This window comes from Calonectris borealis, chromosome 21 (assembly GCF_964195595.1).
Source record: "Calonectris borealis chromosome 21, bCalBor7.hap1.2, whole genome shotgun sequence".
Classification (NCBI taxonomy): Eukaryota; Metazoa; Chordata; class Aves; order Procellariiformes; family Procellariidae; genus Calonectris; species Calonectris borealis.
The window spans coordinates 6,981,115-6,999,170 of record NC_134332.1 but is presented as its reverse complement, the minus strand read 5'-3'; the positions used below and the strand labels follow the sequence as shown (position 1 = coordinate 6,999,170).

At 41.6% G+C, this 18,056-nt stretch overlaps 1 protein-coding gene across 11 annotated transcripts in view; it reads right to left on the bottom strand.

Annotated features, from left to right (window-relative positions):
* Nucleotides 1-18,056, bottom strand: part of FUBP3 (far upstream element binding protein 3) — a 41,023-nt gene that overhangs the window by 19,381 nt on the left and 3,586 nt on the right. For 8 of the 11 annotated variants that reach the window (XM_075170536.1, XM_075170539.1, XM_075170528.1 and 5 more), the window contains 7 exons: nt 14,461-14,566; nt 8,090-8,140; nt 7,579-7,612; nt 5,574-5,623; nt 3,906-3,977; nt 3,098-3,155; nt 323-485 (listed from right to left, as the gene is read on the bottom strand). In XM_075170536.1, coding sequence (XP_075026637.1) covers nt 323-485; nt 3,098-3,155; nt 3,906-3,977; nt 5,574-5,623; nt 7,579-7,612; nt 8,090-8,140; nt 14,461-14,566 — 534 coding nt within the window. Of the gene's footprint in view, nt 1-322; nt 486-3,097; nt 3,156-3,905; nt 3,978-5,573; nt 5,624-7,578; nt 7,613-8,089; nt 8,141-14,460; nt 14,567-14,901; nt 15,719-18,056 lie in introns of those variants that run through there. The other 3 variants (XM_075170529.1, XM_075170531.1, XM_075170532.1) reach the window with 2 other exon arrangements.

Here is an 18,056-nt window from a genome sequence, read left to right as displayed (position 1 = left end):
TAAAAACTATTGCAGCAGCAGACTAGACATAGCCTTTTCTTGGCTACAAGGATCCCCTCCTAAACAGCACACACCAAATGTTATCTAAAGCACACTAGTTTCTTTCACAGTTCTGGCAAAACTCCACTACATGCGTAGCTGGGGCCAAACCGATTTTGTTTGTAACACAAGATTGGATTTGAGTCCAGCTCTCCGAAGGCAGAAGAGTAGTCCCTGCTGTAGAAGGTTAGAGCATTTAAGGCTCTCCATTTCAGCATGCTCTTGTTGATTTAGAGAAGCTGCAGTAAGGAAGAGAGCCCTAAAGTAAATGCATCTTGCGCACCTGCAACTGTTTTATTGTTTCACCTCCTTTGCCGATGACTAGACCCACTTTGGATGCCGGGATCAAAATCTCCTGAATCGTACTGTTGCCATCAACATCGTTGTGAAAACCAGGTCCGTTCCGACAGCGATCTACAATCTGCCCCAGTAGCCGTTTTGCTTGTCTTTGGAAAAGAATCGAGGGAAACAACCATTAGACAACATTGTTCCACGTGACCAAGAGACCAGGAACCATTGGAATGGGAAGCGACTGGGGAGAGGAGAAGAAGTGGAAAGATGGAGGAAACCATAGTTAGCACAATGTTTGCTTTTTTTTTTTTTTAAACTCTTTGATGTATATTTTCCCCTGTCATGATTACTTATAAGCAGTTTGATTTTTGAAAGGGGAAGAGAGAAGGAAGAGCAGCAGCATGCTCTGACCTCTTTGGAAGTTAAGGATAATAGTTGAGCTATAGCATTTGGGTGCTTAATTTGAATGAAGATGCTCTAGGTTCTAATCTTTACTAAACTTTTTTAACATGTATACAATATTTGGTAAAACTCAAGCTCTGTTCTCCTTCTTGGTCAAGACAAAAACCACACACTGCTCTGATACTAACACAGCACATTGGTTAACCACTCTCCGATCAGTCACAGGCAACTGCCTGGCTCTTCTCTGCCTGCTCTTACCAGCAGCACAAGAACATTGCTCTAACACAGCCTCTGCCCCAAGCAGTAGGTGCTGAAGCTACACCGCGAAGCGAGGCAAAGATACTGCAGCAGCAACCAGTGAAAGACTGGGTTCTTCTACTCCTAGTGAGAAGAGACACACAAAGAAGCATTTGGGAGATTAAAGATCCCTTCTCTAAAATCCTTAGGATGTCAGAGGTAACTGATAGGGTTTTCCTTCATCTTGGAAGGCTCCTAGTACCAACACATGCCTTTCCTGCCCTTCTCCCACAACCCTTCTCAAAGTAGGTAGAAGAAAGTCACCATTCATTCTAAAGCAGCGTCTTGCCCTCTCTCCACTTCATACCAAGCCATATCAGGCACCCTAGGAGGACTGTCTTCTCTCTGGCGATTTGAAGAAACAGTACGAAGTCATGCCTCACAAGCAGATATTCACCCGAGACAGCTCAGGGGGTGGTGATCTGAGGCTGCACACAGATCAGAGCACTGCTTTCTCTTGACTTTCTCACAAATCAAGGCAAAAGGTGGAATTTCTGGAAGCCCGCTTCAAATATTCTGGAAGAGTCTTAAGAGGTTTTATTCATCTACCTTTGTATTTTGCATAAAGTTCTTTTAGTTACAATATAAGACTACAACAGTCAATACACAACGTATTTCAGATGAGAAGGGATCATTTGGAAATTAACCCTTAGTTTGCCACTGGATATAACTAATGAAAAAACTCCTCACAAAACCCTTTGCAAAGAAGTCTGACATCTAGATTGGTTTCCTTACTTCGTTTTCTTTTTCTACAAGTAGCCTGAAAAAATAGTTCAAACAACCAACTTGACAAGAATCTTAGCACAAAAGTAAATTAAATTTTGCCTAATTCCATGTCCTCAACACCTTGTTCTGCTTCACTAATTGAGTATTCTCACTTTTTTTTTTTAATTTATTTATATTTTATTTAAAGACAGCCTTGGACATGACTACATTTAACTGCTTATTTCAGAACCATGAACTCTTAACTGTACCTCTCCCCCATTTTCCCCCAACTGCATCTCATCAAGCATCCCAGCTTTTTAATATTTTGCTCTTGTTCTGAAATATCCTTTGCTAAAGGGGGAAAAGCACTTCAATATCAGCAAGAATACGGTGCCTGCCCTATAATGTGAGCTTGTCAATTATATTTATTCTGGCTCACTGCTTGCAGTATTATGGTAGAATAAGGAGATTTAAGTACCCTTAGATCTCTTAGGAATGGAAGAATGATGAGTGTCTTCTCTTTAGAGAGACAGTCTTTGCGCCCATGTATTTTCACTATCAAATGCAACTCAAAGATTTCCAGATGGATTTTAAAAAACCCACCTACCCAAAGGCTGGGGAGAGAAAGAGCAGCTCCATATGTTAAGTGTGTTCCTGTAAGCCTGAGGATCCTGGATCCAGTTCCAGCAGGAGGTCCTCAACTGGTTTGTGAGAGTCTCAAACTCAGCTCCTGGGAAGGGGGAGGGAGGAAACACTGTCCCTAAAGTTTCTATAGGTCTAAAGAGTAGAACCCCCTTCTGGCTGGCCACGTGTCTCTACCATGCAGGGATCAGAATTCAAGACTTTGGTTCAGTCCTTTGCTTCTTGTTGGCAGCGATGCAGAGGCAAGTACACCCATGGGCCTCATGCTGCTCTGCAACAACACCAATACCTCCAGATTATTCTGGAGTGGCACCGACAGGCTTTGGAGGTCTCATGCAGCCCTTCTTCAGCTGGAAGGATGGTCATCTCAATAGCAGTAGGGAAGCGAAGGGGAGAAGAGAAGTGCCCTTCAACAGCTTAGCTCAGTATCCTGGAAAGCTGCAGTTAGAAAACTGCATCCTAGGTGCCCTAAGAGCAACCTTGCCCTGCGGAGGGGAATTCCACGGAAATTTCTGCAGAGGGTTCAAACTGCAACTGGAAAAAAGCCTTTGAGGTGCACCGTTTAAAGCATCAGACCAAGAGGTTCTATGCTCCAGAGACCCTCAAGTTTCTCTAGGCCAACATTTGCTGGTGTGGCTAACCAAGTAGCATCACTGACAGAGCACAGCATTTAGGGAGAAGAGAGAGAAGGAGAAAGCAGAGAAATGAAATCAGAACTCACTCAATGCTCTCTGGCGTCCCGGTGAGTACACAGGGCCTCTCAGGCATCCCACCACTGTCTACAAAGGAAACAAGAAGAAAACTTTTAATACGTGGAATTAAAAAAATGGCAGCTGTTTCAGTAAATATCAAGCACTAATGGAAGCACCGCCCCCCCTGCACACAGAGAACGTTAATGAATTCAAAGACATCCAGGGTCAACATATTTTAAATGATTTGCTGGATGTCTGCATTCTTTTAAAGCCTTCCCCACCAATTAGAGGGAGGGGTAAGAACTTAGATTACATTCATCAACCGTTTCCTGTACAGCACTGTAGTACAGTCTTCCCCAAAGCAAACAGGCGCTAGCACAGAACAAACAGATGGTCCCATTTTTTTGATGCAAAGCAAGTTGTATGACGAGCTGCTGCCACCCTCCTGAAATGTCTTCTGTCAGGAGTTGGAGCTGACCACACTAATCAGAGACAAACAACAGAGCTGGGCAAAGCGGTACCACCAGGAGAAAACTCAACAGCGGCAACTTCAGGTCTAAGTACAACAAGGATTGTTCATTTGCACTGTACCCATCTGTTGGTTAAAGACAGTTCCTTCATCTTAATTGTTTCATTCCCCAAAACACCCGACAAACCGATGTTTTCTATGCTAGTCGGGAGGTCAGTCCCACAACAGTTCTCCCACACGTTACCCTAGTATATATCACCTAGTTAACGGCGATAACACACCATAAGCATGGCAAGGCACCTGATCTAATGGACACAACATCCTTCAACATCAAAACCTGTTCACCCGCCATACAAAGAGGCTCTTACCTGGAGCAATTTGAATTTTGCAGCCAGACTCTGCCTGAATCCGTGAGATCTGTTCTCCTCCCCTGCCGATTACTGAAATGAGTTCAACAAGCATCAGAACATACCATTTTTCCAAGTAACTGCAGAGCACCTCCCCCCTTTTACTCCGCTGCAGCTATCTATAAAGGAACAGTTTGACTCCAGGATTGCAGAAGAGGCATCCACAGCATGACCAAATTTATCATAGCAGAAAAACATTAAAATACTGTTGAAAGTTATTCTATTTGCTTGGAAAAACAAAAAAAAAAAGCCTGTCTTGCACTGGAATGGAAATACATAGTATGCAAGAAGTAAGGCACTAGTTGGAGTGCTGCTAGAAGAGTCATTAAGTATATCTTGTTCAGCCTGAATGAATAAACCAGTTATTTGGGGTACTGAAAAAGGCAAAGACTTTTGCTTTTATTTCTTTAAAACTCATATTCTACTGCCTCTTTTCAATGGACATGCTATTTGGCTGGTCTGCCCTCAGACAGAACTGCTACATACTGAAATGCTCTATCAACCTTAGGTGAAAACAAATACCCATCTCCCTTAACTCTTGGAGTCGGCACATCGTTGTTTCACAACGAGATATACTGAGGAGACGCTATGTGCCAATCACCATTCACATCCTTCCCAGACTGCAAAAAGAGCAAAACCGTCAAGTCAAACAGGTATGCCTGGCTCAAGATGCTCCCACAGAAGCATCTCTCAGCTGTGGGTTTGCCACCCTCCTGCATCTGTGTGTCCCTGAACCAGGATTAGATTTACACAGAGATGATGCACCACCAGAGCATGGAAGCTCCCCTCTTACAGAGCTACAGCATCCCTCCAACATTCCCCCACATGTGGTACCAGGACCGATAAACGAAGAGATCTGGCAGGAGAAGAGTAAGCGTTTCCTTTGCAGGGATTTGAGTTACAGTTTTATAGCATCTTTAGAGTCAGGACAAAACTTCACGCACTAAGGTGTAACTATCATGGCCTGTTATTTTCCTTTTTACTCTCCATAGATCAAATTGGAAGAGATACACAGAGATCTAGCAGTGAAAAGTCTATGCAATCACTGTAGTAACACATCAGCAGGAGGTGCCATTGAAAAGAAAAGTAATGATCATCAAGAGGAAGAGAGAAATTAGGATCAAGCTTGAAAGAAAACAGTATCAGGAATGCAAATCTAGGAAAAATTCTCATCTGCATGCTGGTTGCGCTTCCCTGCAGCAAATGTATAAGAGATTCAAAATTCTGTTTAACTTGCCTTGAGTCAACTCTTATTTTAACATTTAAATGTTGTTTTCCTCCCTCAGCTCAGTTTTGCATACTCAAAGGAAGTAAAATGTTTCAGTGATGGGAAATAAATTCACTTTTGACTTGTTTATGTACTATGCTAGGGGAATTTAAAGGAGAGAATCACGAAAACTCCCAGTAACTTGTATCACACAGTCTTGTTCTTATTACTGGGACACCAAGCTTTTCCATGCAGTTTGCACCTGGATTTTAAACACAGATCATCTCGTCCCCATGAAGACAGCATTAGACAAGGTTTATCCAAAGCTATTAAGCACAAAAACTCGTGAGCATGTCAGAATAAACAGTATTCCTGCACAGAAAAACACATCAAGAAACATCAAGAGCATCCAAGGTACTTACTAAATCCAACCATTTTATCAGGCACTTTGAACTCTTCTGTTATTACAGCCCTGAAAAAAAAAAAGGAAGGAAAAAAAAGTCAAATAGTCATTACAAAGAACAATTTGGAAGACAACTACGTCCCTGCCGTGGAAATGAGGCACAACATAAGGCTTTTGCACACACAAGTAAACACCACATCACAGTCAAAATCATTTGTTTTGGAAGGGACCTCTCATGGTCACCTAATTTCTCCTATGCTGGATACATTTCCCATCTACTCTCCACTATCTTCAATGAAGCTGATGGCAGAACGTCTTTTTGTCATTCTTGCTCCAGACAGGTTTAACAGAACAACAGCAAAACTTCTTTAATATTTATCCTAGACCTTCCAAGCCAGAGTCTCTGCCTACTACTTTTGGATATGCTCTTGTCAAGGGACACTCATCAAAGCCAATCCTGGTATGAATGCCCCCTCCGATATTCACAGACTTTTTTTTTTTTTTGCCTGCTTGTCCTTATCATTCTTTTCTTTGGAATTTATAAAAGCTGTCTTCAATTATCCTTTGAAGTCTTATTATCTCGAGACTTCCATATCTACTGCTCTTTGGACTTTTTCAATGTGTCTCTGCCTCAAAACATAGCACCCAAAGCAATTTCCTAAGACCTGACCATAGTCAAGTAGAAAGGAATTACCTTGGATGGTTTTTTGCTTAGCCATTTCTATCTCATAGAAAATACAACACAATGAATATGGAATTTGCAAACTCCATATATTTAGATATGTATTATATACAATTTGTTCAGCAATCTCAAAAGCAATGAAACATCTGCATAATAAGTTCAATGCAGGTTTTGTGGTGAGGTATATTAAAATCTTCCCATTTTTTGCTTTAGATCAGTGAGGGAAGGTATGAAATACACAGTGGACTTCAGCTCATCTGCAGATGAAGTACTCTCCACTGTCCTGAGGCTCACCTTTGCCCATCTCAGCAGAGATGCAAAACCAAACAGTGCCATCCATACCCGCAACAGAACAGGGAGGTTCAAGAATTACAGTTGTTTTATTCTGGAATAAACCCAGCCTGTTGCCAAAACGTCCTATCCTGCATCATTTGTTAACCACCCTGTGTTGGAAGAACGGTTGCAGCTGGACAAAAAGCTAACCTAGCAAAAAACCAACCACCAAAACCAGAAAGAAACCAATTCATGCTTTTCAGTCTAATCAATTCCCTACATGAACATCACTCCTGGCAGGAGAGAGGTGGCAGGTAGCCGCAGAGCAGACAACGCTGCCCACCCTTCTCTGTGCTGCCCTGGAAATTAGCTTTAACCTAACCATTAAAAATTGAAGGTTCTAAAGTCTTTATGTATATCGCTTGTCCTTTCTGCTGAGGCCCTCCATAAACAGCTGGTTATGATGGAAATGCACTACTATTAGCCCGAAGGTGAATCCAGCTTTAGAAATGCTCTCCCCTTCCTACTCAAAACAAGACAGTCAACTCCTTAAGAGCACAATTTGAGAAAAACTGAGAATTTTACTTTTTTATTAGATGCTAAGACATGCTGCACAACAACTCATACCTGCTTCCGTCTCCCAAAACCATCTTTGACAAAGGAGTCATCCCAGGTCATATTACACCAACAAAACTAAAATAAAAAATTAAAAAAAAAAAAAGAAAAAATCTACCTGCCCGTTTAATACTTCCAACTTCTGTCAAAGTGCCAGAGCTTTTTTTACTTTTTCTTTCTTCCCCTCCTAGGGCAGGGGAAGGGAGAGGAGAGAGAATTTATTCTGCTGGGTCCTGCAGATTTTCAGGAACCAAATCCAAGTTTCACATCAACTCTTCTTTCTTCATCACAACAAACAGCCTTAAAGGGTTAGCAGAAACCTCAGCCTGGAGAAAACCTAAGCTGACAGTTTCTCCACATTCTCAACCTCTGACTTCCTAACACTACTACAGATGGTGGATCAATAAACAATTAGAATTGATCAATAAATAATAAAACATAACCCACTGCTTACCTTTGATGTACCAGGGCCCCTAACTGGTTACCTACTGTGGCAGAGAGAGAAAAAAGGAAAAAAATCAAAGCATTAGCACGGATAAACTAACTTCATCCCTATAGAAAAAGAGTTCTTACCATTTCATCAAAAAAGAAAAAAGCAAAACAGTAATTTAGGTTCAGTGACTGAAATGAATGCGTTATGTGGTACAAAACAGGAGGGGATTTCTTGATCAACGCACACCATAACCCAGTGTCCAGCTGAACACAGGATAGGGAATTGATCTGTGTCTCCCCATGCTGAGAGTCATGGGAGAAAATCCTGCCTGCCCAAATCCAAATCCCTGCAACTAACCTCCCCCCTTCCCAAATTAAGCCCAAAGTAGTAAAAAAAGGAAAAAAGGGGGGTAAGGTGGGGGAAGAAGAAAAATTTCAAGCAGACTAGTATGTATTAAAAAACAAAAATAAAAGCTGAGCAGACTCAAGAGATTTAGTCTAGGCAAAAAGCATTAAAGACCGCTTGCACGTACTTCTCTCTGTGTCTCTTATCTGTGCTCCATGGAGCCCACTTACACGGAGACCTGTTAAAGGAATAGGTCTGTTAAGTAAATTGTGGCACCCAAACAGTATTTAAAAAAAAAAACCACACCACCACATTTTACTGAATACACACATTCCAGGCATATCTTCGACTTTAGCTGGTGGTCCATTTATGATTAGCAGTTATCTCCCCAGCTGACAACCCTCAAACAGATTTCTCCCCCCCCCGCCCCCAGCCCCCACAGATTAGATCTTTCTTCCAAACATTAATGGGGAAAATATCATTAGACCAACTCATGCAAAGTGGGAACACATGCCCTGCTGGGCTTCCTACTGGACTTTGCCTGCAGCAAACCAGCTGAAAACCAGACCATTTGGTCCTAACAACCAGTTGAAAGATTATATTGCATGCCTGGAGGGCACAAGTAGCGAAACAAATGAAACCGGCCAACATGTGAGCTGTGATAATAAAGATGCTGTTTCAAACTACCTTGCAGCAACCTGCACATTCTTTGACCTGAAATAAATTGGCAATCAGCTGGCAGGGTTAGAAAGCGGATGCATCCCACACTGACTAAATCCGGTAGAAAAATGCATAAAGTTTGCGGCCAAACACTTTACTCAAATAAAATAGACAAAGAGAGTCAATACTGTATTTCTGCTGCGTGTCAATACCTTCATAATAGTTCAGGACCCAAATATCGACAGCATATATATTTTATTACTCTCCCCAGCTCAGTGATAAGACAACTGCTGCGTATTGACTCCGTTAGATTTGTCTTTGCATATTCTTACCCTGAATATAAAAAGCTCTAATTTGATAACTATCAATACTGCAGTTGAAAAAGGTGGGTGATGTAATGGGGAATATTTGCTCTAGCTGATAAGCTACTACCGCAGAGCTGAGCAAATACGACCAAGCAAATTCAGAATCTCGCCATCTTGCCCTAAACTGTGCTCTGAATATTTTTACTACGCGCAGTAGGTCTGGTGGCTATTGCCGTAGTATGGGATTGCCCTTGCCAAGGACCAGGCCACCCATCATCCCAAGATGCCAGAAAGAGTGCTCTTAACACTACAAGGCTTTATTTAAATATCCACTTCGCATTTCAATTCACCGTAACAGCTCTCTTAGCAGTCTGTTCCACTGCAGCCGCTGCCCACAAATTATGAGACAGAAACACATCCTATAATCAACTCCTGAAGTTCACGCAAGGAATGGAGGAGCCTTCATTTTGTAACACAATCCTGCACTTGAAAAAGACAACTTCTTAGGGGAAAACTGTACGAGCACAAGAAGTTACATCAGTCAGAGAAATAATGCTTCAGATGTACACAATAATATCTCCAACTCATTCCAAGTACTATACATAGTAAGCCATTCACCACCCCAGGCAGATATCAACCCCTTACTGTATATTCATTGTACAAATTAGTTAAAAAAATTAAGCCACAATAACTTATGTGAGAGATCATTCCTTCCACATTTCACAAATAACCTCTCCATGAGCTGAGATAGATGGAGAGAACTGGGAGTGATTTACTTGAAGTCGGTTATAATTTCTCTGTTTTGGGGGGGAAAAAAGAAATGATATGGCTCCTGGTTCCAACAACCTGAAGGTCCATTCCTTCTCCAACATGCCCATTTTGCTCTGAAAGACAGGCACTAATAGAGAGGCAGAGCTGGGGCAGACCGTGCTCGCTGCAGTACTGAAAGCTGATGTTCTGTTTCACCATCTCCCTCTTCACACCAGGGAGGGGGCTGAACTCTGACAGCCACAAACATATTTCCCCCTTTTACATCTATTGAGTACAATTTAACTGTAAATGCAGTCATTTTAGTGCAAATAAGGAAAAATACTAAATAAAATCAGCACAATTTCCTATTAATGGCACCTGCTGGTTGATAACTCTTCACTCTGTTTCAGGCTTCACCTTAACTGAATTCTACCTAACAGACCCTCAAAACAGATGTGAATTTTTTTTCCACTCCATAAAACAGAGCAGCACCTCCCACTAAATTAATGTGCATGATGGGAATATACAATCTCATCAAGAATATCTTCATGGCTAGAATAAAATCAGAGCAACACATCTCCTGGAGAGCAGCGGAACAGGGTTGTATTTCATACTTTTGAACCAAAATGGGACCATCATAAATTTTAGAAAGCTAAAAGGAAGACATTAGTTACCCTAATACTTCATCATTAAATATTGCTAGGCTTTTTTTTAATTAAATGGTCAAAACCTAATAATTTTCGTGTCTCCCTTCACTGCAAATCTTTATAGGCTTTTTTCCCCTCCCTTAAACTGCCTTATTTAAAAAATGGTGATCTGTGAAGTTGAGATTTGATGAACATTGGGATTTTGTGTATTACACTAGAACTTTTGCCAAGAGATTGGGACTTTTGCCCTGGTCCTACTGCTGCTACAGATGTGTCAAGGAGCATCACTACTAACTTTCATCGTCAGTAAGACAAGATTTCCTCCTGCCCATCGCTATTTTCATTGAAAACATGTTGGAGCAAAAGAATAAAGTATTCTGTACAACAGGATCATGTTGTGTTTCAGCCCCTCGGCTCTACTACAATCAAGTTTTATTACACCAAAACAGGCTGTCTTCATATTTGGACGCACCACAGAAGCTTGGGGAAGTCAAGGGATGGAGAGAGGGGGGTGTGAGGCTTCTCCAAGGACTCTCATCTTTGTTTCCCCAGACTCAAAGGATGGCCCAGCCTTCAGCTGCAACACTGCTGCTTAACCCTACATACATCACTGGAAACTTCTTCAAAGCAGTCCAAAACAGGGCAAACAAAGGCTAACGTTCTGGCGATCAGTCTCTTCCTGCTTCCTTTGAACAAGGAGGCTGTTTCTTTAAGGATTATTTAGCATTAAGTAAACTTATTAAATTGTGCTGGTAATTAGAGGGACCCATTAATTAGAATGGAGGCCAGGAGCAGCTGTTGGCCATTAACAGGAGGGCCGGGATCTATCTTCAGCAGTGAGCCACAAGCAAGATGCCACCAGGTCTCTCTGCAGCTCAGAGCTAACCTCATCTCTAGTGCTCACCTTCGCTGAGAAACATTAACCGCTGCAAGTGACCATATAAATGCTGACTACGACTTACCGTGAGCAGTACAAATAAACCTGATCTCCTCCCTGCGCTATAGCTATTTGCAGGATTACTTTAAAGTTGTTTCCAGAAAGGGGAAATAAAGAAGCCAGGGAAAAGAGAAATAATCAGTCTCAAGCTCCATCTAATACCAACAGGCCAGGTCACCAGGGCCAATCCTAGCAGCTCTTTGTTTCAGATGAAGGTTATGTTAAGGGAAGTGCAGAAGGCACTCACACATTCTGGTTTCCAATACTATGACAAATCTATTTTTCCTGGAAATGCTCTAAAAGCAGCTGAATTTGTTTTGACCACCACACTGTCACCCTGTCTTAAGACCACTTCCTAAGCTGACATCAATCAGCCAGCCAGCAGCCACTTACAAAAATGGACAGGCAGAATTAGATTTTCCTGAAAGACGGTTAGTTTTCTTGTCACCGTAAATACTTCCCCTGAACCCAATTTTTTCAGGAGTATTAGGAACAGAAGTAATTTTCTAACAGCTACACAGGGATAAGGAAGCAGTGAGAGCTGCACCCAGCTGTGAATGTGCAGTATACAAAAGTAAACAATCAAAAGATTTACCACCAGATTTGTTTCCAAGCTATCCAGAGCAGCTGAATGTATCCAAACCCCCGCACTATAAAATTTCTAGAGCATGCATTAACAATATAAATAATCGTTTTTTGACAACATCTCCAAACTGTGGTTCACAGACAAGCAAAAAATGGAGAAAAGTGTGGGCACGCAATCCCAACGCCCCTTGTTTGCAGCTAACAGAGGGCTAAAAGATCATCCAAATGGGAAGTGCTTTCCTAATTTAAGTGTCCTATTAAAAGCAGCTGCATCTTCCAGATGCCTAAAGCCAAAGCTGCATTATAGACTTTCAATGCCATGGCAGCAAGAGCAGGTAGCCTAAGACTGACTAAGGTATGGGTCATAGCACGGACAAATACAGAGCAAGAACCACTCGCTGCTTCAGGAGTTCCTTTGCCAGGCTGCAGGTCTGGGTATGCAGTTAAAGAGCAGCGCAGGAGGATTACGTGGTTAGGTGGGGAACTCATCACACAATTGTATTGCAGTACAGGATTTACTAATGCCATTAGAAATAAAACCCAAGACGACCAAAACTGAAAGAAGCGATAGAACTCTTGCTTCTACCCTGACAATTCTGTTTCCTTAGTTAAATTCCAGCCCTTTAAAATATTACTTCCATCGTTTCTCTTCTCCTCTAAGATCTCACAGATCAGATTTTTGGGAAGGGAGTTGGACAAAGTTGTAACATCTACAGATGTATATGAAGAACCCAAGGGCAAATACAGCACTTGGAGCTAATTTAAGAACAAACAAGGCCCAGTGCTGAACAAGCACCCAGGGTGAGCAAACACTCATAGGTCTTTACATCAGCAGATCAACCGCCAATACAACACTCAAGAGTACAGCCACTCTGGAAGGCTCTCCCAGGAACGAAACCTGCTGCAAGGAGTTACCTATCACACCACAAGAAACCAGCAGTAACGTACATTTACAGCCCACACTCCAACTGTATTGACATGGTTTGCGTCAACACAAACAAGGCTCAGCAAGTAATAGGGCTCACCAGTAAAAGTTTAAGTACAAAGTCTAACTTGCGCTGTCACTAAGCGCTACGACAATTTCACATGTTAAAAGTTCAGGAAAACCATTTTGTCAAGAGGTCAAATTTCTCAGTTCAGTCTGATGAATCAATGAAAGAAACAGGTAGGACTAATGTTATGAATGACTAGTTCCTAGAAGGCTACTTTTATTCTTTTCCACATACAGCCACTTATCTAAGCCATTCAGACACAGCTCAAAGTTGTTCAGCATTCTTCAACGCTGAACAGCCTGCTTGACAGCCGAGCACCTTCCCATACAGAAACCAACACATACCAGTAATACCAGGCCTCTGACTTCTCACAGACATAGTGATGCTCCAGCCGGAGATATAAGGTGCAGAGACTCACCCAGATAAACCCATTCTTTCCTAAAACACCAAACCAAAGGAGCAGCAACCTCTTGGTCAAACAGAGCCAACACCAGAGAACAAAGTGGGTTGTGGCATGTGTTCAGAAAACAGTAGTGTTAGCAAGCCAGAGGCTCCACATAAAAGAAACTTCTCCCCGTGCTCCAGCACGTTTTTTCAGAATGAGAAGCAGACATGCAGTATTTTCAGCCTTTGCCTCATGCAGCTTAGTATCAGACAGAAAAAATTATTTTCAAAATGAAGTGCTAGGCAGAAGCTTTGCTTATCTCCTCAGTACTCCTGAATATGACTGTGGGGGAGAGAATCACCCTGCAGGGCTACCTGTGTCAGTAAAAATACTAGAGGAAATACGAAAAGGAAGACGTAGCCATATTTTTTTTTTAACCAACCACAGGAAAAGGTCAGCTCTTTGAATCTATACCGCAACAGATAATACAGTTTAAACACTTCTTGTAACAGTGCACATCATTAGATTTGTAAAAAAAAAAAACCACACCTGTTCTAACATTTTTGTTGTTTCCACCAAAGATAAGAAACTAATAACTTATTTTAAAATCGTAACACTTCATACAATATTAACTCATTACAGTTACTAGATATGGTCCACCCAGTAAGTTATTCTTTGGCTGTGGCCAATGTTAAACGCTTCAGAGATTTAAGAATCCTCAAAGAATAATTACGAAAAAAGCTAAACCTAATACAGGAAGTTTCCTTCCAACTTGCATCAACTTACATCAACACCCTTTCTCCTTAAAATTCATGTACTAAGCAATCAGAACTCTTGACAGCGACTCAACTACTGTGCTGTGACCACTGCTACATATGGAAAGGAGCACATGTAATACTGTCCCTTTACACTGCCTGTTCTCAGAAAATAAAGGTCATCAGGGAAGAACAGCTTTACTATGTACATCTGGTACCCTATACATGGGCTCCAGCACAGTTCCAATAAGCACATCCTCCTCTCTCCCTCCCCCCAACTACCATAGAACAAGATTTAAATTACAGAGTTCGTTTGCTAATTCCCAAAGTTCACGAACTAAGAAAGAATTGCTTCACATAAATAATATTAATGCCTAGGAGCCCTGTGCTATCTAGATAAGACTAAACAGCACAGGGAATGTTGTATAAAATTTCTACACACAGAAAAATGCATTGATTTCTGCCCTTAAAGCAGACAACTGCCTCCACAGATGAATTTCAGGAGCTGCACCCACAAGATTGACTAATCATAGCCAGCTTACCTCCATCATCCAGGGGCCGTTTCTGCACTCCATAACCGTAGACTGATGGGTCCACAAGTGTTGTGGAATTATTCAAGTGAGGAATATCTCCAATTTTAGCAGCAATCTATAAAAACAGGGGATAAAAGTACAATTAGCATACCTAAAGTTTCAGCCATCACAGCTAAACACACTTTCTTCCAATAAGGCATTTACCCCAGTCCAATCTTCTTTCAGCTATTTGCTATACAGGTGGCTTTATAACAGTTCCAAGATAGCAGTGCTTTCAGTTGTAAACAATTTTCTGCTTGCTTTTAATATCTGCTTAATTAAGATCACATTCACTCAGTTCCTCTTCCTGATCATAAGTAGGTATTTACTCCCTGGAACATTACATTCAGGTTTGTTCACTCAATGGACAGCTGACAAGCTAAATCTTGTCAAGAGTTCAAACTAGCTCACCAAATTTGTCCTGGAGAAGCTGCCACCACCATAGCCGTGCAGGAGGACACATGCTTCCTTCTGCGTCCGTGCATATCCACATATGTAGAAATGCATACTCGCACATCAGTGGGGGGAGCAGAGGGAGAAGAACGTGAAACTACACAGCACAAGGACAGGTTTGGGAACTCCTTGTCGAAGAGACTGTATCACGCTGTGTTTACTGTACAAAGAAGAAGCTAGTGGGCGAACTATTAGCCCAGAATTAGTTTCCATTTCCTGCAGCGGTCAATACAGCACAAACACTTCTAACGTTGCCTGTGCCTCTGCTTCCATCCCTTACAGAGAGGTAACAGCCATTCCCTGCCAAGCCAGGATGCAAGGAGGATATTTACAGGAAAGAGGAGACAGTCAGGTATCACAGTAAGGGGACTAAGGTAAGCAAGTAAACTAGGTGGGAGAGAGACCTAACCACCATTTAACAAAAGTGAAAAGTTAAGCTTGTCTCTAATGACATTTGGATCTGTACAGATGGATGCTGACAGAAGCGAGCTCTTTCACCTGCTCTCCAAGCTAACTGATGTAAGCCCACTCTAGAAACATACAGCTGCATTACTTTGGTGCTGCACCCAAATTAATACCCCCTTCAGGTTCAGGCAACCTGCAGTCTCACAGCACCCCTTGCCTCCATAAAGTACGTTGCTACAATAAGCAAGTGCAGAACAAAGTAGTTACAGAACAAATATAAAGCACAGTGTATTCTACAGCGTTTGCTTCCTTTTCCAGCAAAAAGAAAATCATTGAATAGGCTCTTTACTAGTAGTCTGATCTCACTCTATTATAACTGGGATTTCACCAGAGAATAAGCAACAGGAATAGATGAAAGAGCATTTTGCACAGATATGTTTTAAATGAAGACAAGGGCAAATGACAAATATAACTAAAGGTGTTTCTAAAATTTGAGTTCTACTGCAACAGAAAGACATCTACAGTAACTCTGGTTGTTGACACTATTGGCTGCTGCAGTGGAATAAACAACTGCCCAAGATTCAGAACCACAGGGTACTGAAAAAAAGCTATTTGAAATAATCTTGAAAGATTGAGGGCACTGCTTTTAGAAAGAGAATAGAAAACATTCTCTTCAATGCCTTGCATGAAACAGGCTCCAAGTTTTGACCATTTTCTTCTCATAGTCTATTCCCTCCTGTCCTCTTTTATAAAGTCAACAACTTTGTTGTGTCAGAAATGCCAGGAGCTAGAGAATAGTCTTCCGGCAGGACCAGCACAGTGATCATGTAGCAAAGCTTTGATGACAAGCACCTTGTGTATCAACATCTCCAAAAACTAATAAGCCCACAGAAATCTGATTCTGAAAGCATTAACACAGACTACCCCTTGTCCACTCCATACTAGGGAGTGCCAGGTGATGTCTTGCTTTTTTATTGAAAACTGTACTGCATCCATGGTTCCAGCCCTTTGCCCACATGCTTTCCCCTTATGTTTGGGATGCAGATGATTTTAATGAAGGTACAAAGAGCATAGATGTTTCCTGACTACCTCCATGCTGAAAAAGAAATTTAAAAATATATTTTATAACAATCTATTAACAGCTTTCACATAATAACTTACAAACGTATGCCAAAAGGAACAGTGTTAGGTATAACATACCCTGGCATGTTTTGGAACATTTGATTTTAACATGCCCTTTATGAACTCTCTTTCTGTTAGTAGTTATTTACTTGAAAAAATCTGTAAGTTGTGGAAATTGCTAGCTGATAGTTTGGAGCTGAAATCACCCACCACACGCTCAAGCGAAAGAAAAAAATAGTCTGTGGATAGCAGAAGCTGCCCTGCAAAAGGAAGCTAGCATGAAGCACAAAGGTGTGCATGAACAGATCAGTGGCATTAAGGCTGTTCGCTCCCAGAGCCGGAGACCTTTGCAAACCCCTACTCGTGCTTAGCACACAATTATCGCCCTGGCACAGAACCCTCCAAGTAAAGGGCAAAATAAGAGAGTCAAAGCAATTCTTACATTATCAACTTTTGGGCTACTTTCCTCCTTTTTTTTTCCCCCTGCTTTATTTAAACTTGCACCCTTATCTCTAAAGCCTCCCAGCTGCCACCGGATTACAGGCAGACAACACACCACCTCACTACAGCAGGAAAAAATACCATGCAAAATTAAGAGTTGAGCTTCTTAAGTAGATGTAGCAGTTAAAATACATTTTAACTTCTTATGTTCAACTTAAAATGGGAGCCTCAGTTTTTACTATAGGCTCAGCAGGGAGATAAGCACAAAAGTTAGAACACAGCAAAAATAAGCAGACCTAGCCCTTATCTGACCAAATGACCTTGAGTAATGTACTGCTAATCACTGCTTTTGTCCCGCTGTATGTCAGTCTTCATTTTTTTTTCTTCCCCCCCCCCCCCAACCCAACACATCCATTTTACTAAGCTCTGAAATACACTGGAAAAAAGCATCACTACCACAGAACTGTTTCTGCACCTCATTTCCCCGAAATAAAGCTCTCCAACAAACACTTTAAAGGACACAGGACAAACCTGAGCTACAAATTGCACTAGTAAAGCCAAGAAAAACAAACAAAATAACCCACAAAATTGTGTGAGGAATACGTGTTTTCCTATACCTTGCACTTCTGTCCTCTTATACCTTTAACAGTCTTTAAAAATGGTGTAATACCAAAACACTTTTAAATATGAAGCTGCTTTGCTAGGCACAGCAGGACGCAAACACCAGTATCTGCAGAATTCAGCTTTCAAGAGAAAGGGCCTAGCTTCTGGGAAGAATCTTTCCATGCTGTCCTGCAAGAGAACTGCAACCAATAAAATCACCGATTCTGGGTATTAGCGGAATATAAAACAATAAGGCGCTGTCATCTGGCCCTCCAGACAATTCTAGTGCTGCTGCTACTCTTCACATTTGTTGAGAATACTCGAGTTTACATGACAGACAGAGCTCTGTAGGAAGTAGCAAAACCATCCACAACCATTTAAGTTTCATGTCACAGGTGATTTTCCTAAATACTGAGTAATTGCAAAGCCCTAAATCTATCTGAGGATGATCTGAAAAAGTACTCTGCAAGGGGATAAAGAAAAGTAAATCTTAAGACCCCTTCATCCCCACAGAAATTAGAAGTTAGAGCCTGATAATAGAA